The 26,763-nt window shown below is 53.2% G+C and overlaps 1 protein-coding gene across 2 annotated transcripts in view; it reads left to right on the plus strand.

The window, feature by feature from the left end:
* Positions 1-25,841, plus strand: part of Slc41a3 (solute carrier family 41 member 3) — a 37,103-nt gene extending 11,262 nt beyond the window's left edge. Inside the window, exons 1-10 of one of the 2 annotated variants that reach the window (XM_051154907.1) lie at positions 5,764-6,345; positions 11,628-11,735; positions 13,079-13,150; positions 14,606-14,750; positions 16,391-16,537; positions 18,138-18,282; positions 20,653-20,732; positions 22,022-22,156; positions 23,866-24,014; positions 25,354-25,841. In XM_051154907.1, the coding sequence (XP_051010864.1) occupies positions 6,151-6,345; positions 11,628-11,735; positions 13,079-13,150; positions 14,606-14,750; positions 16,391-16,537; positions 18,138-18,282; positions 20,653-20,732; positions 22,022-22,156; positions 23,866-24,014; positions 25,354-25,566 (1,389 nt within the window). In that variant the 5' untranslated portion in view covers positions 5,764-6,150 and the 3' untranslated portion in view covers positions 25,567-25,841. Of the gene's footprint in view, positions 1-5,763; positions 6,346-11,627; positions 11,736-13,078; positions 13,151-14,605; positions 14,751-16,390; positions 16,538-18,137; positions 18,283-20,652; positions 20,733-22,021; positions 22,157-23,865; positions 24,015-25,353 lie in introns of those variants that run through there. The other variant, XM_051154906.1, reaches the window with a different exon arrangement.
* The last annotated feature ends 922 nt before the right edge of the window (positions 25,842-26,763 follow it).

Raw genomic sequence — 26,763 nt, forward strand, 5'->3', positions numbered from 1 at the left:
CCGGGTTCCTATCCGTCTCCTCTAAAAGTAGCATGTGCAGACACTGAAGAGGACAGATGGGAGGCATTTTTCTCGAGTTCTGATTAAAAGCCTCAAACAGGACAAAACGAAACAGATTGCCATGCAGATTTTGAATGAAATAGATTTGAACTCTAGGGAGCAGCAGGGGTCACAAGCTGGGGCTTCTGGGAGATGTTGTCTGTGGCTGGCCATTGAAGCTGTATACTGTACAGGACAGGACAAGCAGCCAGTGGACAGTTGGTAGTCATCATGCATGGCCCAGAGTCCCCAGTGAACAGGGGTCCCATAAGGATCCGTATTGATTTCCGCTTAGACAGACCGCAGAAGCGTGAGATGGACGGGACTGTTTGGAGCGGGCTGCTTGGCAAATGGCATGGGCATAAGTGAAATGTGTGCATGAATTCTTTGTTTCCAGAGGTCAGATCTGCGCTGTCACGGTGTCATGGATGCTGTGGTCCCCAGATCATGCTATCATTTTCAGGAATCCAGAGCTGTGGGACAGTGTTCCCCCCCCCTTTTTTTTTTTCCTTCTTCTCTGCAAGTTCCTCAGTAGGTGACTTGTCTGTCCATTAAGGGTGTATAGAAAGGACTCCCAGGCAGAAGAATGTCATACCTTCACTCCTGGGGGCTAGTGCAGGTACGGTACATTCTGCTGAACTCTGGGATGCCGAGGTGCACTGTGGCTGGAGGCTGTGGGACCCACCATGACCAGAGCACGGGGCACCCACCTCTCAGCAGCCACCCATTCAGTACTGGTGGGTAGTGGTGAATAGGGTCTCAATGACAGGAATGCATTAACACGTGGTCACCCATCCTGAGCCCTATCACGCTTCCCAGCTTTGAACACAGGCCAAGTTGACCTTCTCTGAGGAGAAGCGGGGGCAGGGTGGGGGTCCTCATCCTTCCTAAGTCTTGAAAACGAGCCTCACTCTTCAGAGGCCTGATTTGAACCTACATTGGGCAGCACTCGCTGAATTGGGGGTGGAGCACATGTTCCTGGAGCCCCATTTCTCAAGCAGTTCATAAGTCCAGCCAGTTGGTAGGAACACCAGGGAGTGTCTACCAGACCTTGCTGCCCCCCACCTTGAGCAGAACCAGTCAAGGTAGTTCTCACTGTAGCTGAGAACAGCTTTGGGGTACAAGGAGGGGGCTCTGTATGAAGAAAACAGGAGAGGGCAGGCTCCAGCTGGCTGCAGCGGGTCTCACCCAACTCTAACAATTAGTTAGCAGTGAGTACAACAGAAGAGCTAGGCAGGTGCCCTGGGTCATCCTGGGATCCCCTCTGCATGAGACTGACTGGCCAGCCCCTCCCATCCCACTGGTGACAGAGGGGTGCCACTCTAGGCTGTGGAGATAGTGATTCTGACACCCGGAGCCAGGCAAGCCATAGTCTCCCACACTCACAGCCTGGGGGGAGGGGGGCGGTCACTGCCATCTGGGATGAGGAGGCAGGGCCTGCTCCATGGAATGGAAGGGTGGGAGCCACTTCCTACAGGAAGGAAGAAGAGCTCTCTTGGAAAGTCCCTTGGGCTAGCCGACTGAAACCTCATTCAGACACAGGCAGGCTCAAGGTCCAGACTCCTCACTGTGAAAGACATTTCCCTGGAGAACCGCACTGAGGAGGGCATGCTCCTGGACCAGTTGCTGAGGAGGGCATTTGGCTGGGGACCTTGCCCACAAGAACGAGAGCCACAGGGGAACCCCTGGTTCTGCCACTCAGAGCCCTTCTGGCTTGAGTAAGTGGTGGGGACAGTGCCTTGTCATCACTCTGCCTGTGGGAAGGGGCAGGGGCTTCTTCTCTGTCTTGTGGTGCTGAAGCTGGCACCAAGGGCCACCAGCACAGGGGGCCCCTGACCAGGTTACTTTTCCTTGTTTCCGCCATTCTGCCCATCCACTCATTAGTTCATCCATTCATTCGTTCTGGCAGCAAACACTGCGTGCACACACCAGACACCATGCATAGGACCGTGGTGAACAAGATAGACAAACAGGCCATGCTCCTGGGACACTCGAGGCTGAGTGGGGAGAGCTGGCAGATGCATTTGTTTGTGCCAGACAGCAGCAAGGCCAGACAGAAAATAGCTGAGCGATGCCAGGACAGCCTGCTGTGTGGGAGGGGTGTGGGGGTGTGGTTGCCCAAGGTCCCCTGGAGGAGATGCTGGTGAGGAGGCCTGATTCTAGACAGCACCTGAGAAGCTGCTGTAGGCCTTCACTCCCCCCGCCCCCCGGGTTCTGCTGGCCCAAATTAGAAAATGAAGGACTCGGCCTGACATCTGCAGCCTGAGCAGTGAGGGTATTTTCACGGCTAACTAGCCTGTCCTGCCCACGTGCAAGGTAGCCGAGAGCATGGCACCTGGAAACTGCTCCTGGGACGATGCAGAGTTCGGCTGTGGTGTCAGCCCCAGAAGCAAGGTGGGTGGTGAGCATGCCAAAGCCCTGTGCTCTCCTGCCCACTGTGACAGAACCTGACCTCACACATGGTGCGCTCACCACACTACCTCTGGGAGTCGGGTGTCGTCGTACATAAAGGCTGAGAGCTGCCGATGGGCCCCAGTCCCTCATATCCAGGACTGTAGGACAGGCCAGAGGCCCAGAGATTGGAAGGACTGTGCAAGGTCACCCAGGAAGCCACTTGATGCTTGACCCAGATCTGAATGATGCCCAGTCAGGCTCTGAGATTTTCCACTGTGCTGGGACTATTTTTAAAATCACATTGAGATGTTCTGTTGTGACCCAGTAAGCCGTGCTGATGTATGTTGTTCTCGGCTTTCTCGGGGAAGTGCTTTTCTCACACGAGTACGCTCACTTATTTATTTCTGCTGAAAGCTTAATGGTCCTAAAAGCAAGTGATTACAATAGTCAGCACACACAGAAACCAAAAAGGGTCATTGTAATCCTGCCCACCAAAGGTGGCCACTTTGGCATTTGGTTTTAATAACCTACAAAACACCTCCCTCTCCCCCCCTGCTCCTCTCCCTCCCCCTCCCTCTCCTCTTCCTCCCCTCCCTCTCCTCCTTTCCCCCTCCCCTCCCTCTCCTCCTCTTCCTACTCTTCTTCCCCCCTCCTCCTCTTCTTCCCCCTCTTCCTCTTCCTCCCCTCCCTCTCCCCTTCTTCCTCCTTCCTCTCCTCCTCTTCCTCTTCCTCTCCCTCTCTTCCTCTTCCTCCTCCTCCCTCTCCTCCTCTTCCTCCCTCCCCCTCCCTCTCCTCTTCTTCTTCCCTCTCCCTCTCCTCCTCTTCTTCCCCCTCTTCCTCCCCCTCCCTCTCCTCTTCCTTCCTCTCCCTCTCCTCCTCTCCCTCCCTCCCCCTCCCTCTCCTCCTTTCCCTCCCTCTCCTTCCTTTCTCTCCTCCTGTGTGGTGATGAGCTTACTCAGATCGTTTCTCTCCTGTACTGATGAGACTGTTTCAGGGAGCTGATGTGTGACACAATGGGTTCTGTGTAGATGTATGATCCCGAGCAAGAGTGACCTTGTGGAAGATGCCAGTACCCGCATAACGCGCTGACCTGGCTAACCGGCCTGCAGGGATTGTCTCAGCCCGGCCAGTGCCCTGATACCAGTGGCTTCTACAGTCCTTTCACTGTTTTAGCTGTTTCACACTAACCCATGTGTGTTTAGACCACGCCAAACCAGACCAGACGCTGGGCGTGTGTTCTCTCATTAAACTGCACCTCTGTGGTGGGGAGGATGGTGGGGATGGCCTTTGTCTTCCTGAGTGTCTGCGCACATTGTGATTGAAGGTGAGCCCTCCTGGGGCCTTAAATTCCAAAAAGTGTCATTGGCTGTGAATGCAGTGAGGTGTTTTGTCCACCGAATGGCTATGAAAGGGCTTCATAGAGTCCAGAGTGACTTCCTCACTCTCAAACCACAACAGGGCTGCCCCGACAGGCCCTTTCTTGGGAAGAATGGTTACATATCCCTGTACATACTTCCATAGGGCCATCAGTACTTCCTTACACTTAGGGATTCTGGGTAAGGAACTGTGAGGCCTTGGCTGAAAACTGGTGTGGCTCAGAGATCAAGAAGCACCTCAGCTGGCCACAAGGATAGTCACTATTAAGGCCACCCGAAGGTGTGAGGCCCTGACAGAGGGGCTCATGAGTTCTTCTGGGGGTGTACAGGGTAAAGTGGCTGTGTGTAGGACAGAGCTGGCTCAGGTGTAAGTGTGTTTCAGAAGGAGGGGCTTGCTCACACACCATTCTCCTGTCACGAAGGAACCTCGTTAGAATGGTTATGTGGGTTGCTGATATGAAAAGCAAGTGTTGGTTGTTGAGGGAGATGGGTGAGAGGCCACAGGGTCGTGACTCAGGTGGTCCCTTATGCTGGAGCTGCGGGGACAGACGGGGTAAAGCTTTGAGAGCAACATGGATGCAGGGCCGCAGTGAGGGTGTCTGGATTCGCTTGCTTTTCTGGCCGAGGATCCTTGAGGCACAGGGCTTGACAGAGGCACTGTGGAAGAAACTACCATGAAAAAATGGAGGAGTTTAGGGTGCCTCCTGCATAGGACACTGAGGAACAGTCTGGAAACTTGCCTGGGGACTTGGGGCTGGGGGCTGGTGGAGAGGCTGATGCATCTGGGGTGAAGAAAATCTGGCACATGGACAAGGTTCTGAGGTCTAATTCTAGGCTGCTGTATGGCTCAGCATTCCAAAGTTGGAAACTCCTCTCATACCACCCACTCTGGTCACTGATCTTTGGTTTAAGCATCTCATGGCATCATCACCTATGGCCATGTGCAGCTCCTGGCCCAAGGTAACCTCACTCACCTGCACGCAGCCTCCCTGTGTGGCCTGACCACTCACTCGGCTTGGAAACATGAGTGTGCCAAGAGACAGACAGGTCCAGAAACTGCTCTCTGTGGTGGCTTCTGCACTGCGAGCTGCTGGCTAAACAGTCAGTATATATAGGGATGGCCCGCCAGAACCAGGACCAATGTTTAAAGCCTGCACATCTGGCTCCTGTGACAGACTTAAAACTCCAGACAAATGAGTTGAAGATGCGATGAGGATATCCGAGGTGCGGGTGGGTTGTATGGAGGTTGTGTGGTGGGAGTTGGGGGTGGGGGGAGGTGGGAGGCAGTTAGCTAGTGAGGAAGTTCTGCCTGGGGAGATAAAGGAGTCTGGACTCGTGTATGGGATGGGCGATCTGCGAGAGAAGAAGGAGGCGAGGTGTCCCAAGAGGGTGGTACGGTAGGAATGGTACAAAGAGGAGGCCAGGACCCTGAGGTGGACCCTGGGTTGGTGGGAGTCAGTCATACCCTCAGCTTGGGCCTTTTGCTGATTGGGTCCTCAGTTTGCATTCTGTCAACTCTCAGGCCTGGAAATGCTCTTCTTGGCCCCGTGGCATGCACGAGGGGCGCCCTTAGCATTCAGAGACTCTAATGTGGCTTCCAGGCGGGCCCCTTCGCTCTGGGCCGAGGGTGGGGTCAGCAGGCCTGTTCTAATCTTCCTTCGTGGAAACAGCTAGACAGGTCTTCCAGGCCTTTGAGGGAGAGCAGGGCTACATTTCCTCTTTGAGCAATACCGCGGCCGTGAGCCCCCTCCCTCCCTCCCCCCACTTCCGGACACACATAGAGCTGACTACAGGTGCTGCTTTCATCTCACGGTCCCAGAGAGTCCTTGATCTTGCAGTATAGAACCCCACGCGTGGGCCTGCGTGAGTATTCCTGAATCTGTGGTGGTCTGGCCCTTCTCAGGCAGGGCAAAGCAGCCCACGGCACTCGTGCAGAGGGTACAGAAGGTGGTGCTGACCTCTGCGTGGGCACTCAGCAGGGCCAGGCCCATGTAGATCCTGTCCCTGCCCAGCCTGGCTAGCGTGGGCTGGACTAGTGGACACTGTCAAGGTCGCTGCTGAGGGACAGCGAGCCTCTCTGGCAGGCTGGCAGAGGGAGGTCCCGGCAGACACACAGCCACAATCTAAGGAGAAACTGAGCAGTGGAATGGACAGAGGACACTGGAACCTTCCTGAATGAGGCCCTGAGCAGGTCTGGCCTTGTTTGCTGTGGCCCTCAGCCAAGGGACTCTCAGGGACCCACTGTGGCACTTCCTGGAAAGCTTCCGTCAGTGTGGACCTCTGTAGAAGAGAGCCTTGGCAGGCAGGGGAGAGAGAGGACAGGATCGACTGGGACCCAGCCATGGTCGTCACTCAACTCAGCCTCGAGTTCCGCTTTCAGGGCAAGAAGCTTCGAGGCTTCAGCTGCGAGCTCACCCGTTCCCCTCATGGGGTCCTCCCCGAGTCGGTCCTCACCACCACGTGCCAGGTCGCCATACCCATCCTGCTGTCGGGCCTGGGCATGATGACGGCCGGCTTTGTGATGAACACTGTCCAAGTATGTGCAGGGCTCCGGGGGGAGAGGGGGCAGACAGGGTGGAGGGCAGGAGCCATGGGGCTCCCGTGAGTGGCAGCTCTGAGCCGGGGTTCTAGAGTCAGCAGTACTGGTGAGAAGGCATGGCACGTTGGGCTCCCAGCATCTTAAGAGTCACAGTGATGACGTTTACGGCCCTCAAAGGCAGCCTGCGTGAACCCACAGGAGCCTCTCTCTCCTTCCTGCCACTGAGTGTGAGCCAATTGGGCAAGGCTACTATTCAGGATGGGAATCTTTAGTACATCTCTGCCTCGGTTTCCCCTTTTTGCAAATCAGTAGTAATGAGAGCACCTGCCTTTCTTGAGTTGTTGTGAGGACCAGGTGTCTGGGCACATGCCTGCTGGTCTCTGTGGTCTGGGTGATGGGCAGACCCGCCATCTGTCTAGAGACCCTGTGTAGCTCTTTGGGGGAGGGGAAAGGCACAGGGCCAGGCATGGGAGTCCCGTATGCCCCCAGATCTCCCCACAAGGGTGATAGTCTCTGTCTGCCGGGTAATCCTCTCCCTGCATTCGTAGGCACCCAGAGTCTGGTGTAGGGGACACTGTACTGTTGAGTGATTTGCACTGTCTGTTGCCTCCAGCCTGCGTTACAGAGCAGCGTAGGGGTTGTTTTAGGAAAACTAGATGAAGCGTCGTCAGTCATGGAGGAAGGATGCCCATCAGAAGTTGCCACTGTTCTGTTTTTGGGGTTTTTGTTTTGTTTTGTTTTGTTTTGTTTTTCGAGACACGGTTTCTCTGTGTAACCTTTACTGTCCTGGACTCCCTTTGTAGACCAGGCTGGCCTCGAACTCACAGCAATCCACCTACCTCTGCCTCCCAAATGCTGGGATTAAAGGCATGCACCACCACCGCCTGGCAAAGTTACCATTGTTCTGGAAGCTTTCTAGAAGTCTAAGATGGCATTGTCAGGGTTGGTGTGATCATCCATTAGGGCCGTCTTCTCCGAGTGCTTTACAGGTCACCCCTTGGCAGGTCTGTGCCCTAAGCATGCTTGTGTGATACCAGTCCTATAGGATTGGGGCTCACCCACCTGGGACCTTCTTAGCTCAGCTCCCCTCTGAAGACTGTCCCTAAAATCTTGCATCTGAAGGTCCTGGGAGTAAGGGTTGCCGTCTATGAATTTGAAGGTTACCAAAGTTGTTTTCGGTATGCGTATAAACACAAATGCACGGAGTCATAGAATAATGCTGCAGTTGGTTATTTTTTAAAGTTAACCTGTGTGTGTAGCTGTGGTGCTAGGGATGGAATCCTGCTGGGCATTGCACAATACCACAATACCCCACCCAGCCCCAATGCTTTTTTTCTAAACATCAAAATTACATTTAATTGGCCGGGCACAGTGGCCCATGCCTGTGATCCCAGCACTCTGGAGGCTGAGGCAGGCAGATCTCTGTGAGTTCAAGGCCAACCTGATCTACAAAGTGAGTCCAGGACAATCAGGGTTACACAGAGAAAAACAACAACAAAAATTACATTTAATGTTAAACCCACAAGGGTGTCTCAGGTAGTGTTTCCTGTTCCTATGTGTACTCAGCATTTCCTCCATGATGCACGGATCTCCCCGGGAACCTGCGTGTCCAACTTCCTGAAGTTGGAGGGGGTGTCAGCAGTTCCAGGACACTTGCTTGTTCACCTCAGACAGAGAATGGAATACTGCCTCTTCCGGATCCCAGGATCAGTCTGTTCCTAGAGAGTTTGTGCAGCCTTCTTCTTCCGTGATGTCCTCTGCCCCTACCTGAGGCCACCATGCTAATCCCCAGAGACTGAGCTTTGCCAGACTGCACAGCATGAGGTTCTCCATCCCCAGCCAGCCCTAGGCTCACTCCTCACAGTGTTTCAGCTGCTGTAGGCCCCCAGAAGGCTGGCCTGTTAGTCAGTCAGGACTGGGCAGCGGATGCGGTGAGCAGCCTATGTGATGGGGAGGCAGCTCCTTCCTTCTGCAGGTCAGGGATCTCGAGAGGGGACACGACGGGACCACACTGGGAAAGGCCTGTGAGCTCCAGGCCTGACTGAGGTCTGTGGATGTGTGGGAGTATGTGTTCGTGAAGAGAGGGACAGTGGGCGGCTTCTGTCCTGAGTGTAGACAACTGCTATCTGTGAGGACCTCTGTCCACTCTGCCAGGAGCTGGACTTTACCCTGAGGGCGAAGGGGCTTGGCATTCTGCTTAAAGTGAGTGTTGGCTTTGATCTGCTGGGGTATATCCTAGCCTTGTGCAAACAGTCTGATTGGTGCATACCGCATGGCGGGGACACCAGTCCAAGCACTGCCTGTCTAGCCATGCTGCCCAGAGGGCCCCCTCTCACAGCCTGTGCTGGTGTTTGGCTGTACGTGAAGTGTGATGCTGCCAGCCACATTCTTGAACAAGTTTAATGACCCAAGTTGGGCGTATACTCAGGAGTTGAGTCGGCAATGCAGGCTCAGAAGTGACTGGGTGATGTGATTATATTTATGTCACAAAGCTCAGTCCTGGCAGCAGTGTCAACACCGTGGGGGAGGAGAGAGCAAGGGAGGCTTTCTCCCAGTAGCACAGGCTACCACTGCTGATAAACCTTACCCTCCCATACAGGCTCCTACCACCTGTGTCAGTAACAGACTTCTTTAAAGTGAGAGATCAATGGCAGAATATAACAGTCAGGATGACTTGAAGTCGGATTGGGGGATGGGGACAAGGGGTTAAATCCCAGGAAGTAGACCAGGAAGTGGGCAGGAGAGAACAGGGCCAAGAGAGAGGTGGGGGGGATGGAGGGTGGGGAGTCTGGAGACTGGCAAGCTGAGGTTCCAGGGTGCTCAGCTTACAGCCATACAGTGGTTAAGGATCCTGGAAATGTTAATGAGCTCAGGGTGTCAGTCAGCCAGAAATGTCTGGCACCGAGCACACACACGAAAGCAGCCTGGAGGCAGTGCCATTCTTGAGCTGGGTGATAGTGACATCAACATTCACTCCTTTGTCATCTGCCTCAGTCTGCCAGGGCTGTTGCAGAGTGGCAGAGGCCAGGCAGTGTGCCCAACAGATGTTGACATTGTCACGGCTCCGGGGGTTAGAAGCCTGAGATATCGGTTGGCAGGGCTGATATCCTAAGCCAGTAAGGCCATTTTCCCCTGCACCCCACGTGGTCACTCCTCTCTGCTAGTGGGATTGGGGATCATCCATGAAGGACCTTCTTAACTCAGCCCCCCTTCGAGGCCTGGATGTTGGAAGTAACTCCAGCCTTGAAAAGAGAGGCGGGGTGTAAAAAGAAAGACTAATCAGATGTGAGAAAGGGTCAGGAGAAGGAAGTGGGGCCACAGTGGAGTCATTAGGCAGTGAGCTAGGCAGTGTCATGGAGGGCAGAGAAGAAGTTCAGAGACAGGGGAGGGGGTGGCAGACAGAGTCACACATGACAGGTCACTGAGGAAGAGAATGCCTCAGCCAGCAGGCAGGGCACTGGGCTGTGACAGGGAGGGCGGAAACTTTGTCTAGAGTTCCTGGCACTGAGGCAGGGGAAGGGCATAAGGCAGAGAGAGGGAGTTTGCTCTGTGTGGGCTTAGTAGATGCCTGGCCTTGTGTGTGTGGCCGGGAGAATGTGCGCCGGGCTGTGAGGGAGGCAGAGGATGGTGGCTGAGGGCTGGGGCAGAGGACACACAGGGAAAGGACAGGGTGTGCCAGACAACCCTGGCCGGGGTAGGAGTGTGTGCATGATGGTGTGGGTGGTGTGTGCCTTGAGGTGCGCAGGGCTGATAGGCAACTGCTCACAGGCCTGAGGCCCCTGCTGAAGAGAACGGGGAGGCAGCAGCTGGACTGATAAGGAGGGCCCTTGCAGGTGCGCCTCTGCCTCCAACATAGTCCTTCATCTAAGAGCAGGAACTAGCCCGTATTTCTTAAAGGGCTAATGTCTATATTATCAAAGACCCAAACAAATGCATGAATTTGGTCAAATGCAAAAAACATTATTTTCAAGAAGAAATACATTAGGAACAGGGTAAAAGGTTCAGGCTTTGTATTAAACAGCTATGCACATTAAGACCACCACATTTTGCTCCTACACAGTCGAGAAGCACAGGTTAGACTTGCTCTGTAGAGCCTCCAACTGGTCCTTCTCCTCCGTTCCTCCAAGGCAACCCCAAGAGTACTACTGCTTGGGGGTGGCTCCTGTTTTCCCCAGAGGTGACATGTCTGTGTGCCTCTCACTATCCTCACCCAGAGAAAATGGGGGATAGAGCCCAGGCCCCCTGCAGAAAAGAAGGAATCTCTCTTTAGACCTAGAACCAAAAACTCCACAGCCTTAAGATCTTATTCCATCACGGACCTACTTATATCAGATCTGCAGGTATTTAGGGGGAAAAAGTGGTTTCCATCACCCCTAACATCTCCTCTCTTTCCCAGCTTCCTTGGCACAACCCTGCTACTCTGCCTTTCAGTTTTTATTGTGTTTATGTGTGAAGGAGACGCAGGGTCTCCATTGAATGGACTTCTCCATTTTAGAAAGCCCAGGGCCCAGCAGGGTAGCAACTGAGAGACCCCGTCAGAGTGCCCCCACCAGCTAGTTTTGCCGAGTATTTCCAGGCCTCCTAAATTAGGAGAAATAACCCTGAATTGGTGACTCATTCCAGTGACTACAAAACTGTTGGTGCACACTAAACACATTTTCAGGCTGGGCTGGACCCGACCATGGCACCCAGTGTAGCCCTGCCTTTTTCCTGGCCTCTGAGAATGGCAGGTGGGAGGGAGCTTGCTGGAGGCCACTGCTGCTGATTGGATTAATGGCATTTAGCATGTCCTGTTTGGTGTTTCATTTAAAACCATTTAGTCAGCTAGGCGCAGTGGTGTACACCTATAATCCCCAGCACTCAGGGAGGCAGAGGCAGGGGGATAACTGTGAATTCAAAGTCAGCCTGGTGTACAAAGTGAGTTCAGGACACCCAGGGCTACACAGAGAAACCCTGTCTCGAAACAACAAACAAACAAACAAATGAAACCATTTAGGCTGGGTATGGAGTGGTGCACATCTTTAATCCCAGCACTCAGGAGGCAGAGGCAGGTGGATCTCTGTAAGTTCAAAGCCAGCCTGGTCCACAGAGTGAGTTCCAGGACAGCCATGGCTACATACTGAGACCCTGTCTCAAAAACAAAATAAGCACTTAGCACACTGTTTGGTCTCCCAGGTTGACTTCCAGGGTTGCGAGGTCATTGACGGAAGGTCCCCTGCAGCCATTTGCAGAGCCCTGCCCACGGTTTGGCTTCATGTCCTTATTCCTTCTTTTTCCAGCACTGGCCAGTGTTCAGTGAGGTTAAGGACCTGCTGACATTGGTGCCGCCCCTGGTGGGTCTGAAGGGAAACCTGGAGATGACGCTGGCGTCTCGGCTCTCTACATCTGTGAGTGGCAGCTGGGTGTCTCGGGTCACCTGCAACTTGGGGGACAGGATGTGCCTTTCATTTAGCCCCTCCCAGTGGCTTGTGGGTGGCAGCTGGCGTCTCCACCCACACAGGCATCATTGGGCTTTGGTGTCTCCCAGGCTGTTCCTGTCTCTCCTCCCTGCTTTCTGTACTGTTTTGCCATGGCTACCCTGAGCTGCTGAGGGACCAGCCCAGTGCCACAGTGCCTTCGTTCTTCCGCAGCCTGAGTGTCAGTTGACTTTCTGTGTCCTCCATTCCCCAGAGGCTACACGATGCAGCCTAAATCATCGGCCACACTCCCTCACTCCCTGGCACATACACATGAAAGCTTCAGTGGGCAGTACAGGTTCAAAGGATGATGCTGGGGAGGGAACAAGGAGGGGTCTCCAGAACCCCTCTCCCCCTGTCATTATGGCTCTCTATACTTAATCTGGAGCCAACACAGGTGCTGCCCTGGCCAGCTCTTCTCTGCCCCCATGGGTTGTGTTCTTCCCCTCCTGCTAACACAGAAGGACTTTCTTTGTCCAGTGGCCACTTGGCATCCTGCATGTGAAAAGGATAGAAGCCAGAGGAGATATATCATGTTCAAGGGCCTGCGAAAAAAGTCCCAAAGCTGATGAAGAACAGTCAGGGGTGGAGACCTGTAGTGTGCATTGTTCACTGTGGAGTGTTGGCATCTCCAACTAAAATTATTTTCTCCACAAAAGAGGCCAGGTCAGGAACTGAAAAGATGGCTTGGTGTTCTTCCAGAAGACTCCATAGTACCTGGGTTTGGTTCCTGGCACCTATATAGAACCTGACACCCTCTTCTGGCCTTCACAGGCACTACACATGCACAGTGCACAGACATAACATGGGCAAAACAGCCATAAATGGAAAATTAAAATAAGCAAACATGGGAGGAGGGGGAGCCCAGGTCAGTTCATAAAAGGTGAAGTGTACATGTGGCCAGAAAGCTGACTCAGTTAAGAGAACACACTCTCTTGCTCTTGGACAGGACCCAAGTTTAGTTCCCAGCACCCACATTGGGTAGCTCACAACCACCTGTACCTCTAGCTCTAGGGGATCTGACGCCCTCTTCTGGACTCCTCAGGCATCTGCACTCACATGTGCACATTCTCGCACACAGACACACTTACACCCATAGTTAAAACGAAAATAAATCTTAAAGGGGGAGGGAGGCAGGTCACTGTCTAGAAAGACTAGTGGCACAGTCTGTTCTGAGTCCTGGTTTGTTTCCTGAGAGAGAGGCTGGCTATGGCCAGAGAGGCTGACTTCTCCAGCCCTGCCAGACTGACACTGCCCTTATCTCTTTGTGCTAGGCCAACACTGGGCAAATCGATGATCGCCAGGAGAGGTACAAAATCATCATCAGCAACCTCGCCGTGGTTCAGGTGAGCATCACAGCAGTGCCTCTCCCGCCCCTCCCCCATGGATCTGCAGGCTGCCTCTTTCTGGGTAGCAAGAGAGGGCCATGTGAGCCTTGCCCCCTTGGCTCTGGACTGGACTTGGAGGATGGGTGTCACTCTGCCACATCTGTGGCATAATGAAGAGAATCACAGGGAGCCACCTCCCTGCCAGTGATGCCTCTAGGTCTGTGGTCCCTGCAGCTTCCCCACGGCCTTAGCGGGGCCAAGTGCACTCAAGGGCTGGTGAGCTTCTTCCCACATTTAGAGCAGCACCATGTATCCCTGGGTCACTGGCATTCCCCAGATGGACACACCCCAAGTTGCTTTCTTCCAATGACCCCACTTAATCTTCCTCAGACCAATGGATCATCCCTGCCTGAAAGATTCCCCCCATTAGCCCTGCCCCTTCTGCTTAACCTGTCTTAACCTTTGCAAGAGGCCTTCATGCCGCTCTCACACCAGGCCTCCTTTGCCAGTCCTCTGTGGGCTCAATTCTATTTATGCCCCTTTCACAGTGAACTAAAGCCAGAGCCCCCAAGGAAGGGACAGATGAGGGCGGGATAGGCTCGGACAAGAAGGAAGGCTGGGCATACAGCTGACTCTTTTGTGCTGTAGTCCAGGATCTACTGAACTTTTCTGGGTACCGGCGGCCCCTGGTGGCACAAGGAATATGGACCGGGTTCAGACTCTACATCACCTGTCCACTGAGCAGCCCTGGCCAGGGCTGTGTGTCCTTGTCCATCAGTGGCACCTATTATTCCCGTTGTCCACGTTGGAAGGTTGCCTCTCCCAGAGGCTTCCCCCAAGCAGCCAGTTAGAACTGGCTTCGCGATCCCCTCCTCGATCAACTCTTCTGAAGGCACCAGCCTGGTCCACTGTGGTGGGGAAATGCTGCCTATGGAGCCCCTCTGTCTCAGCCACATTTCTGTTGCTGTGATAAACACCATGACCAAAAGTGACATGAGAAAGAAAAGACTGAGGGGAAGTCAGGGCAGGAACTCAAGGCAGGAACCTGGAGGCAGGAACTGAAGCAGAGACCATGGAAGAGCTCTACTCACTGGCTTGCCCAGCCTGATTTCTTACCCGATCCAGGAGTGTCTTCCAGGTGTGGCACTGCCCACAATGGGCTGGACCCTCTTACATCAATAATTAATGTAGAAAATGCCCCCATAGACTTGCCTACAGGCCAAGCTGATGGAGGCAAGGTTCCTGTCCTAGTCACTGTTCTATTGCTGTGAAAAGCCAACACAACTAAGACAACTCTTATCACCTTGGAGGGAGATGCTGGGAAGGAAAACTGTCAGCAGGGCCCAGGGTGAAGGGTATCAGGGAGTGATGAGGACCTTGTTTAACCCTTGAGGTGCCCAAAAGTCAAGATGGAGATGAGATGATGACAGTTGTCAGGGGCCCTTCTCATGGGTCTGAATTCTGTCTTGGCAGGTGCAGGCGACTGTCGTAGGGCTCCTGGCTGCACTGGCCGCCCTCCTGCTTGGCTCAGTGTCCAGAGAGGAGTTCGATTGGGCCAAGGTGGCGTTGCTGTGTACAAGCAGCGTCATCACCGCCTTCCTTGCTGCCTTGGCCCTAGGTGAGCCTTGCCTCATGCACCCCAGGGCTGCTTCTCTGCTGTTTTGTTAAGGTTCCCGGAGAGGTGAGCAGTGAGGCTGCTGTGGAGCTAATATGGAATTTCAGGGGTCTGGAAGTGGGTGAAAAGAGCCCATTAGGTCCTCAGCCTGCCCTGTGGCGCCTTCTGTAAGGTATGTGTGTGTGCGCCTAATATGGAATTTCAGGGGTCTGGAAGTGGGTGAAAAGAGCCCATTAGGTCCTCAGCCTGCCCTGTGGTGCCTTCTGTAAGTTATGTGTGTGTGTGTGTGTGTGTGTGTGTGTATGTGTGTGTGTGTGCGTGCGCACACACACATGCGCAGGAAGCATGTACATGCCTGAGGGAGCTCTGTTGTCCCTTCTCTCAGCCTGGACAGACTTTAGTTAACACTCTTTGCTGAGGTCAGACATCTGAACATGGCAGCTCTCTTCATCTACTTTGTTGGCCTTAATGTGTGTCAAGAGTGTAATGTATGGAGCTATGGGCAGATTGGCTCACAATTATAATAAGCCTCCTGCCTCAGCTTCCTGAGTGCTGGGATTACAAGCGTGCATAATGGTTTTTAATAATGAGCATCCCCAAGCCAGCCATACCCTTTATGGGGCTTCGGTGGGACCCGTTGGCTCGGCTGTGTAAATTCAGGTCCACTTGGAGCTGGAATGTAGATAGACAGGGCTCTGGTTTGGTCACACTTAGGACACAACCTGGTAGGTGGTTGCAACTTTAGGACATCCTCGAGAATGAATGTCGTCATCTTTTATTTTTAACTTCATTAGTTTTGTGGCGCTAGGGACCAAGCTCAGGGCCTCGCTGTAGTTATTCTTAGAGTCACAGGATTCTAAGTAGCGTTAAATTCTAAAAGCCAAGATGCAAAACGTCATGAAGAACTTAGGGGAGCCTGCTGAAGTAGGCTAAGGCCCTAGCTGGTAGTAACAAGGCTTGCGAGACTACAGCACAGGTGCCCTCAAACAGAACAGAGGGCCCTGGGGCTGAGACCCTGGAGACGTGCCTCTCTGGTCTCCCAACCGAGCCATGAAGCCCATCACTGGCTGCAAGTCAGGGTCATGTGTGTCAGGGTCACGTGTTTCACCCACATGACCCATGGACAGCATATCTGGGCTCCAGGGATAAGGGACCCCCACAATATCTCAGATATATGGGCTGAGCAATCCATGGCAACGGTATTAGGACACACATCCCCCTACCCTCCTGCCCTGTCCTCCATTGATACTTCGACCTGAGAAATAGCTCACATACTGGTTCCTTAGAGGAGCCAGAAGACACTGGAGGTCAGGTTCCTCCCCCCAGGCTCCCTTCCGCCCTTCAGCCTCCTGATGCTCACAGCATCCTTGGAGCAGCCCTGCCTCCATGCTGCAGAGGCTGTGAGTGCTGTGTCCCTGTAGTTCCAGCTGGTTTGAGAGGTAGGCAGCCTGCCCAGCATCCAGACTTTCATAGACATAGCTATTTGCTGAGTTTATGGCCACCTGCTTGACCCTTCACGGAGCCGGGAGTGGGGGGTGGGGATGGGGAACAGGAGGTGGGGGGTGGGGCAGAGTTGGGACAGGACTGGACTGATGGACTCTAAGCCATGTCACCACCAACTGCTTCCTGCCCCCCCCCCCCAGGAATTCTAATGATCTGCATAGTAGTTAGTGCTCGGAAATTCGGGGTCAACCCTGACAACATCGCCACGCCCATTGCAGCCAGCCTGGGAGACCTCATCACACTGTCCATCCTGGCCCTGATAAGCAGCTTCTTCTACAAACACAAAGGTAGGGAAGGCTCCAATGGGACCTGGAGCACCATCCGCAAGGAAAGGAGCTAGGGTGCCTTGGGGACCCAAGTCCTCCCTGCACATGAGGGACACCTGCAGTCACTCAGCAAATCCAGGCTAGCTGGAGAAACTGAGTCTGGGATGAGATGAGCAGCTCAGGTCTATAGGTGTGGGTGTCAGTTTCTGCTCTGGAGCCAGATGTGCCTGTCCTTGAGGACGAGGCTGGCCGGGGGAAGGGTGGGCATATGGTGACAGTTGTTAGAGGAAATGTCTGGCAGAGCTCAGCACCCTGTGGAGAGGATTGAGAAGTTTGAGAAATGAGCAGCAGAAATGAGTGCAGATAAAACCACTCGGGGTGGCTTCCACTGTACCTGGGACACCTCTGTCCAGTCTGCACTGATTCCTGTCCTGCCCTCTTAGGTGACAGTGAGGAGCCTTGGAATCGGATATGATGAACTGGTTGACTTTTAGGCCGGACTGAGTTTAAAACAAGATTTGTGGGAATTTGTTATTTGCATTTGATTTGCAAAGCCTCTCACATCTCTCTGCCTTGTGTTCAGGGAACCAATGGCCAGGAGAGAGGTCTTCACTTACTGGGAAGTGAGCTGGCTTACACCTGCCAGGAGTGGTCAGGAAGATGCATGAATGTGAGGTGGGAGCTGGGTGGCTCCTGTCAGAAGTTAGAGAGAACCTGGACCGCCCTCCCGAGCACAGGCTGTGTCCTGAGTGTTAGGGACCTGCTTAGGGATGGAGGGGTTTGCCTTCGCAGAAGCTGGCCATATCTACCACGAAGCACTTTGTTTGTGGCTAGCCTGGAGGACCTGTGGAGGATGAGGTGGGGGATATGACACCGTACCCAAAGATGCCACCCAGTGGCACACACCATGCATGGCCACCTAGCATTGGGGCTGCTCAAGAGGGTAGGAACAGGATGCAGAGATCATTCTAAAGCAAGTCGATGATTGTGTGCACATGTGGGAAGTGGAGTCAGAGAATGGGGCTGGAAGGGAGCAGGGGCAAGGGTTGCTTTGAGGGCATGGGCCCTGGCTAAACAGCTCACTGCCTTCACAGCTAGATGTGGTTCCGGGATATGTTAGCTACTGGGCCAGCCCAATCCATATCCCATAGTAATACAGAGTGTCTCAGCCAATAGAAAGGTTCCTCCTGATTTCTACCCCTGTGTCCATGTGCCCTGGTAGCAGCCTCCTTATTCTTCTGGGGTTTTGTTTGTTTGCTTGCTTGTTTTGTTTTGTTTTTGGCACCTCAAAGCAGGGCTTCAGAGAACGGTCATGCATGTGCAAGGCTGCCACCTGCTCAGAACCTGCTGCTTATTATAATATTGGGTAGGGGAAAGCCTGGTCATGGGTCTCCACAATTGTCAGGACATCAGAGAAGGGCAGGGACATGGCAGGACAGAGAGGGGCTTTCCCCGTTACTTAACTGTTGCTCTCTGGCAGATGTGGTAGGACAGCCCCTCTAAATACCAAAGTGGCCTTGGTTCCCAACTTAACCTCTCGCCTGTGAAGGGCCACACCTCAGCCAGCTCCTGTGTGCCAGCCTTGACCATATACGAGCTACATATGTCTGCTTTCCCTCAGACACGTGGTACCTGTCGCCGCTGGTCTGCGCCGGCTTCATGGCGCTCACCCCTCTGTGGATCTTCATCGCCAAGCAGAACCCGCCCGTCATGAAGATCCTGAAGTTTGGCTGGTTTCCCATCATCCTGGCTATGGTCATCAGCAGGTGAGTGGCGTGGGACAATGACCCCTCCGTGCTGGGACAGAAGTGCCCCACAGAGACAGCTTCAGGGGTGGGAAGGTTTAATTTTCTCTCTGGTGCAGAGGATTCAGTCTGTGATCATTTGGCCATGTGCTTTGGAGGTAGAATGTGGCCCCAGGAGCACATCACAGAGAAATGCTGTTCACTTCAGAGGTAACCGGGATACGAGGAGAGGCTGGGCCAAGATGTGGCCTCAGGGATTCACATCCCTAGTGACCTCCTCCTCCTCCTGTCTTTCACCACCCACCACCAAGATTATTAATCCATCAAGGTATCCATCAAGCTCAAGCCCCAGTCATCAGTCCTAATCAAACCCTCTCTGGAAATGTCCTGACAGACACATGCAGTACTAATAACCTAGTGATTCCAAACCTGTCAAACAAACAGTCAGGATCAGCCATTACAGGCCAGGCAAGGTGGCACACGCCTTCAATCCCAGCACTGTGGAGGCAGAGGCAGGCAGATCTCTTTGAGTCTGAGGCCAAGCCTGGTCTACCATATGAGTTCAAGGCTGACCAGGGGCTACACAGTGAGACCTTTAAAACAAAATAGCATCCACCCGCATCACAGTCTACCCCTTTCAAATTGACACACAGACAAACCACTTCAGGCCATAACATCCCGCTGTCAGTCCCAAAATGTCACCTCTGTCTTACAGTGCGAAACGTGTGCAGTTTAATGTCAAGCGTCCTCCATGGTGCTAACAACTCCCACACCACCCAGCAATCTAAGCTCAAGGTCTCTTCTGAGACGCTAGACTCTGCAAGTCAAAAACAAGTTGCATGCCTCCCACACACAGTGGCTCAGAGAAGACATAGTAGACCAAAGTAAGACTGCAACATGGCAAGGCAGGGCCTCAATCTGCAGTCTCTTCCAGATGGTTATGTGTAGGAGGTCAAGGTACAGTATGTAATGGAAAACGGCATTGAGCTTTGTGTAAGTGTTAACCTCCCCATTTCTCCTTCCTCCCTTCTTCTTCTTCTTCTTCTTCTTTTTCTTCTTCTTCTTCTTCTTCTTCTTCTTCTTCTTCTTCTTCTTCTTCTTCTTCTTCTTCTTCTTCTTCTTCTTCTTCTTTGCTTGGTTTTGGGTTTTTTTTGAGACAGGCTTTCTCTGTGTGGCCTCAGCTGTTTGGGACTCGCTTTGTAGACCAGGCTGGCCTCGAACTCACTGAGATCCACCTGCCTCTGCCTCCCTGAGTGCTGAGATGACAGGCATGTGCCACCGTCCTCAGTTTACAGGTGTTTCTTAATGCAGTCAAGTTGCCCGGCAAACTCTTCCCTCCCAAGAGCCCTGGCTGGCCTGGCCTTGTCATGGCACTTGCGTTCTGTTATGAGCGAGCCTCACACACTGTACTCTCTGAACCTCTCATGGGAGTGCTGTCAGCTGGGAAGGCTGAAGCTGGGCAGAGCAAGTGAGAGGCACACAACCCAGCTCCATGCGGTCCCCATGCTATGCGACATTGATTGTATTGAGACCCCTGTGCAGGCGTCTTAGGGTCACTATTGCTGTGATAGAACACCATGACCAAAAATAGCTTGGGGAGGAAAGGGTTTATTTCAGCCTAGAAATCACAGCCCATCACTAAGGGAAGTCAACGCAGGAGTTCAAAACAGGACTCTAAAGATAAAAACTGGAGCAGGGGGGCTGTTTACTGGCTTGCCCCCCTTTGCTTGTTCATGTTGCTTTCTTGTTGTTGTTGTTGTTGGGGTTTTTGTTTTGTTTTTCAAGACAGGGCTTCTCTGTGTAGCCCTGGCTGTCCTAGACTCACTTTTAGACCAGGCTGGCCTTGAACTCAGAGATCTGCCTGCCTCTGCCTCCTGAGTGCTGGGAGTAAAGGCATGCGCCACCACGCCCGGCTTCATGTTGCTTTCTTATATACCCCAAGATCACCTGTCCAGGGATGACATCACTCACTGTGGGCTGGGCCCTCCTGCATCAGTTGTGCATCAAGAAAATGCACCACAGACTTGCCTCCTGGCCAGTCTGACTGAGATGTTTTCTCAATTAAGGATCCTTCTTCCCAGATGACTCTAAGTTTGTGTCAGGTTGACAAAAGCCACAGCACAGTGGGCTTCAGAGTCCCTCATCATGGCCCCAGGGGAACAGTTCTTACCCTGGTCACTGTCCCCTTATAGCTGCTGGTGGGATCTGGAGGGCTGAGGGGTTGGTCCCACCATGTCTTCTGGTAGGAAACATTGACCAGGACCAGGACAGTCCATTCTGTGGCTGCAACAGACATTCTGTGCAGGAGAGAGATGGCGTTTGCCAAGCCCAGGGCGTGGCCAGTGGGCAGTTGGCCATGCCACTCTAATGTCAGCTCCATTTTCTCCCTAGTTTCGGAGGCCTCATCCTGAGCAAAACCATCTCCAAACATCATTTTAAAGGCATGGCTGTCCTGACTCCCGTCATATGTGGTGAGTGCTGGGTACTGCTCCTCTTGGGGACCCTGGGCTAGGTAGGTAGGTAGGTACTGAACACCGGCATGTAGCCTCAGTTTCTGAGGTGGTTGGGCAAGCTGAGCCTGCACAGCGTATAGGGGCTGTCAGTCTTGATTTTCTCAGTTGCAAAGGATCTGAAAGGACCCCAGAGCATGTGAGGGATAGAGCGCACCTATCTTACCATTTCTGACAGGGTCTTGTTTTGTAGATGAGGCTTCCCTGGAACTCTGTGTAGCCCAGGTTGGCCTTGAACCCACGGTGATGATGTTCCTACCTCAGCCTCCCAAGCACTGATATTACAGGTGTGAGCACCAGGCCAGGTTCTCTTAGTTTATCTTAGAGTCATTGGTGCTATTAAAACTCAGACATTTACACAGGAGACTCCAGATTTCTGTCTTCACCTTAAAAATAAAGCTCACAACAGGAGTGGGTTTTCTTGCTCTCTGGATCTGGTACCAGCCAGCACTACCTGTGTGGCACTCAGCCCCCACAGTTCCCCACTGTCCTGCACTGACTGACTTTCTTTCATTGCCTTACTGCCACTGGTCTTCAGGCTTTGGGTTGCTAACACCCTGACTCTTCTCCTAGCTGCGCAGAGATGTCAGGGAAGCAAGATGGGCAGTGGGGCCAGCTGGAGGCCATTGCTGGCCTAAAGGAAGTACCACCTGCTCTGTCCTTACAGCTGTGGTAGTTGTGAAAGCTGGATTCTGGTCACCAGGGAGCTGACAGGTTAAGAGAGACAGTGAATTGGGGTAAAGAGCCGGATCTATAAAACGTAACTCATGTCTTCGCTTTCTTCTTTTTAAAGTTGTGTATAGTCCAGAGGAATAAACATCCAGCCACCCTCTGCCTGCAGGACAATGTCTTTCTCCCCTGGGACCACCCATGTGGCTGATTTCAGACCCTAGGTGTCCCTGGCCTAGCTAGAGAAAGGTCCTGTGGGGCTGTGGACCCCTGTCAGGGACAGGCCTCTCCTCTGCCAGCTCCCAAGAGAAGACTGTGTCCAGCTGGACCATCCCATCCTGAAGGGATCACAGCCTCAGCAAGATGTCTCAGAATTCCAGGGTGCGGACATGCTCTTGGTCCTCTGGGCTCTTGGTGGCCACCTCGGTCCTGTTGCCGTTCTATATACCATGCCCCGGCCTCTTGAGTTCCCCTGAAGACACCCATCACTGGGTGCATAACAAAGCTGAGTGGCAAGGAAAAAGGAGACAAAAGAGCTAGAAGCCAGAGGTTGGAGCGTGCCTTGCCCTCTCTCCTCACAGGTGTTGGTGGCAACCTGGTGGCCATTCAGACCAGCCGCATCTCCACCTACCTGCACATGTGGAGCACACCTGGCGTCCTCCCTGTCCAGATGAAAAGATTCTGGCCTAACCCATGCTTCACTTTCTGCTCCTCGGGTCAGTATGCTGTCTTCTGAGGCCACGTGCCCTTCCTTACTCCCCACGCCCCTTCTTCTTACGTTTGCAATGGGTCTCGCTATGCTGCCCAGGCTGGCCTTGAACCCCTGGGCTCGGGTGGCATTTCTCTCACCTCAGCCATGCAAGTAGCGGTGACCACACGTGCACGCTCCCGTGTTTTCTAGCATCATTCACAAATTAGAAACCCTTCTCCTGTGTTATTTATGCATCGCACATTTACTTAATTCTTACCGCTCACACATGGTTTCCCTACATATTGTCTTGAGCGCTCAGCCCGGCTGCCCCACTTGGCACTCCGCTCCTACAGGCCACAAATGCTGGGTGTTCACCCACTCCACAGCTTCCCTTTTAGGTTTTCTTTACATGCTTAAAAAATAAAAATAAAAAATAAAAAGATCTGGGGCTGAGGAGATGGCTGGGTCAGGAGAAAATGCTTACTGTACTAGTGTGAGGCCCCAAGTTCAGTCCCTAGAACACACATTAAAACCCAACATCAACAACAGCAAAACCCAGTAGCAACAGAAAAGAACAGGCATGGTGACACCCACTTGTGACTCCAGTGCTGGGAGGGCGGAGCCGAATGAATTCCTGGGTTTTATTGGCCAGCTGGCTTCACCCCATGAGTGAGCTTCAGGACAATCAATAAGAGACAGTATGTAAAAAGCTAACAGATAGCTCCTGAGGATAATACACACATACATGTAGTATGTACATGAGCACGCGTGCACACACGTGCGCGCGAGTTGCCTGGGAATGTAGCTCAGTTGACTGTGTTCGAGTCCCAGCACCATGTAAAAGTGGGCATGGTAGCACACACCTGTGATCCCAGTACTCAGGAGGTGGAGGCAGGAGGATCAAATCTGAAGGCCGTCCTGGGCTATATGATACCCTCCTCCTCTTTGCCCCCCAAAAGTGGTTTCTGTGGAGCTTGGAATGGAAGCCGAGGGCCTTGAGCATGCTCAGCAAATGCTGTGTCACCAAGCTACACTCTATCCTAACAGCCAAACGCAAACAAAACCGCCTTAGCTCCCTGAGTCCTTTAGTTCATTTTGTTCTTGGGGTTTCTGAGTTTGATGTGTGACTTCTGTGACTCCGTGCCTTTTCCTGACTGTCTCAGGAGAACAGAGATGACTTTTACTGTGCCCCTGTGTTTGAGAAGGGGCTCACATTCACTTGCTGTAGTTTCCAAGTGTTTGTCGTTGGACCTGGGCGGGGCGAAGCCCGCTCACTATGACCCTTAAACTCAGAGAGAACAGAGGAAAACAGAGCTGAGAGCTTGCTGATGGCCCAGCTGCACTGACAGGGCCCAGGTAGGAGGAGCCACCAGGGGCCTACTCCACAGGCGCCACAGGCTCTTTTCCACAATCTCTCCTCCACCTCAGCCTTTGTCCTCTCCACGCAGGAGTCTTCAGGGGAGCTGATCCCATTTCTACACACTTCCTGATCTGAGGGGGTTTTGTTTGTTTTGTTTTAGTATTTCTGACCTGGATTTGGCCAGTTACATGATTCCAATCTCTTCCCTCAAGGAAGGGAAGGCCAGCTGAGCTCCCACTTTATAGAGTGTGCCGCATCATAGGTATTTATAGGTGAAAGAACCTGGGTGCCTCACTGGGGACTCTTCCTTTGCCAAGGTGGCCTCTTTGCCGAGTAAACGGGTGTTGTGATCCTCTGCGTTTCATCCTTTCTAGAAATCAATTCTGTGTCAGCTCGAGTCCTGCTCTTCCTGGTGGTCCCAGGACATCTGATCTTCTTCTACCTCATCTGCCTGGTGGAAGGCCAGTCCGTGACAAGCAGCAAGACCTTCGTGGTGTTGTACGTGGTGGCAGGCATGATCCAGGTGAGGGTGACAGTGACAGAGACGCACAACCTTCATGGCTTCTCAGGCAACATCAGAGCTCCTTGTCCTGTGGGAGGTAACTGAGAAAAGTTCCCATGAGACAAAGATGCAGCCAACATGCTCAAGCCCAGTGGCATGGACTAGAAACAGAGGCCACCGTGCCGTGTGCCACCCACACACCTCCCACCGCATCTCCACTGCACACTGGACACTGCATGTTGCGTGGTTTGCACCTCAAACCCCATACTTCGCTCGCTTTGCACTGCACTCCACATGCCACACAGAATGCTGGGAGAGCAGCTGGAGATCTGTGGAGGAAGCTGAGCTGGCTGTCCACCCCCTCACAGAAGCCCCTGCTTTGCACGGTGCTTAAGGGCATGTGTAGCCTCCCTTCCAGGCAGGACGGCACGTGGACAATGTGAAAGAAATTACACTGCCGCTGCTTTGAGAGGGGCCACTCAGCACCTCTGAGACGTCAACTGGCTCATGTCCCTGCTGGCCTAAGAGTATCAGCAGAGAGGCCTATAGACACTGTGGACCGCTCCTTGGAAGCCTCCTGAGGGGCTCACCAAGCCTTCCAAGGGGGAGGGGTACAACCAAGGAGGGTCCTGGCTGGTGAGTGGTAGCAGGTCCCTATAGCACTTTAGAGGCCAGGGAAGGACCCAGCTGGTAGGAAAGGCATATACATAATGGTTGAGCCCAGAGTTGCCTTTTTTTTTTTTTTTTTTTTGCCCAAGACAAGGTTTCTCTGTGTTATCCTTGGCTGCCCTGGACTCATTTTGTCGACCAAGATGGCCTTGAACTCACAGCGATCCTCCTGCCTCTGCCTCCCAAATGCTGAGATTAAAGGTGTGCGCCACCAGTTCGCAGTATTCTTTAGACTCTACCCTGCCCTCTTCTGTATGACTGGGTAGCTGACAAATACCCAGTAACAAGTTGATTTGCTCACACTTCAAGTTTCTGGGGGTCCAACCAGCATGTGACAGGTGTGGGAAACTGGACCAGGAAGTAGCTGTGAGTGTCAGCAGCCAGTCAGCAGCAACGGCCCAGCCTTGCTCTTTGACAACCTGTTTTGAGAACTGAGTCAGACAAGCAGGATAAGTCTACCTAACTAGGCCTCAGCTTAGGAAGGTCCCCACTCCCACCTCAATGCCACCGCAGTGGGATCCAAATTCCTAGCCCATGTCTAAGATACTGCAGGCCCCAAGCAAAGCTGGAGAAAGGGAACTTGCTGGGGTCGATTCGTCGACCCTGTCAGTGTCTCTGGAAACTGGCTGGTGTTCTTGGCTGTCCTTGGGCCTCTGATTTGTTTCTTTCCATCTCTTTGCTCTTCTGGCAGGTGGTAATCCTGCTGTACATGGCAGAAGTGATGGTTCGGCTGACCTGGCACCAGGCCCTGGATCCTGATAACCACTGTATACCCTACCTCACAGGCCTGGGGGACCTGCTGGGCACTAGCCTTCTGGCACTGTGCTTCCTGCTGGACTGGTTGCTGAGGGCCAGAGCTGGTCTCGCAGAGCTAGTTTCAGAGCTGGTTTCTGTGCCTCCCTGACGGAGTCTGCCACCTGGAGGTCTCCGTGGAACTTTCCCTCAAGCCCACAGTGTCTGGCAGGCTGTTCCTCCTGCCAGGGCTTCAAGCTGCTAGACATCTACCTGGGCATCAGTCCGCCAGGGAGACAAGCACACACCTTGATTCTGAAGTTGGTAGCTGAGCCTGAGGTGGGGCCCTGACATCAGGAGCTGTGCTTGCAAGTGTATGAGTGAGTGTATGTGCCGTGTGTGTGTGTGTGTGTGTGTGTGTGTGTGTGTTTGTGTGTGTGTGTGTGTGTTTGTGTGTGTGTGTGTATGTGTGGTGTGTGTGTGTTATGTGTGGTGTGTGTGTGGTGTGTGTATGTATGGTGTGTGTGGTGTGTGTGTGTATGGTGTGTGTGTGTGTGTTTGTGTGTGTGTGTGTGTTTGTGTGTGTGTGTTATGTGTGGTGTGTGTGTGTGTATGTGTGGTGTGTGTGTTATGTGTGGGGTGTGTGTGGTGTGTGTGTGTGTGTGTGTGGTGTGTGTGTGTCGGGCAGGCTCTTCTAACCTGAAGACACTGAGAAAGAAGCCTGTTGGTGCAACATGGAGCAGGATGGAGCAGGATGGAACTCCTCTGCATCCCCAGGTCTCAGGACCGCCTATGTCCTGACTTAGCTGCCATCACTGGGCTCAGCTCCTTAGGCCCACACTGCTAGTGCTCTCGGCTTAGGGACCATGCCCCTCACCCCAGGCAGGCCCTGCATACCCTTCATCTGTACCCTAGCATTTAATCTTGTGGCTGCTTTCCTTTTTTCTCCCCTCTATTTTATAGCAGAACCTTCCATTCAGGTTCTGGCAATCAAGAGATGTATAATAAAACATAGCTGACCCTGCACTTGGTGTCCTGCTTCCTTCAAGGCTGTCAGGGATGCTGTGAGGCTCAGTCTCCGAGCAGGAGACGACATCTCTCTAGGGCAGTGTTTCTTGGGGTTTGGTTGAATGTGCATGTCACCTGCCAGCTGCCTAAGGGAAGAAAGGGCACTGACCCCACGCTGTGTCCTTCCATCTCCAGCCTGTCTCCCATTGGCCAAGCTCAGGAAGAAGTTCTGGGCCCAGGGAGCAAGTTGATGGCCCACGAGGTCTCCGTCCTTGTGGGCACAGAGCCAAGTGAGAGTGAGAATGGCTGAAGGAGGTTGGGGACTGTCTAGCACCAGTGTGGGCTAGACCCCAGCTGGGCA

The sequence above is a fragment of the Acomys russatus genome, chromosome 13 (assembly GCF_903995435.1).
Source record: "Acomys russatus chromosome 13, mAcoRus1.1, whole genome shotgun sequence".
Lineage (NCBI taxonomy): Eukaryota > Metazoa > Chordata > Mammalia > Rodentia > Muridae > Acomys > Acomys russatus.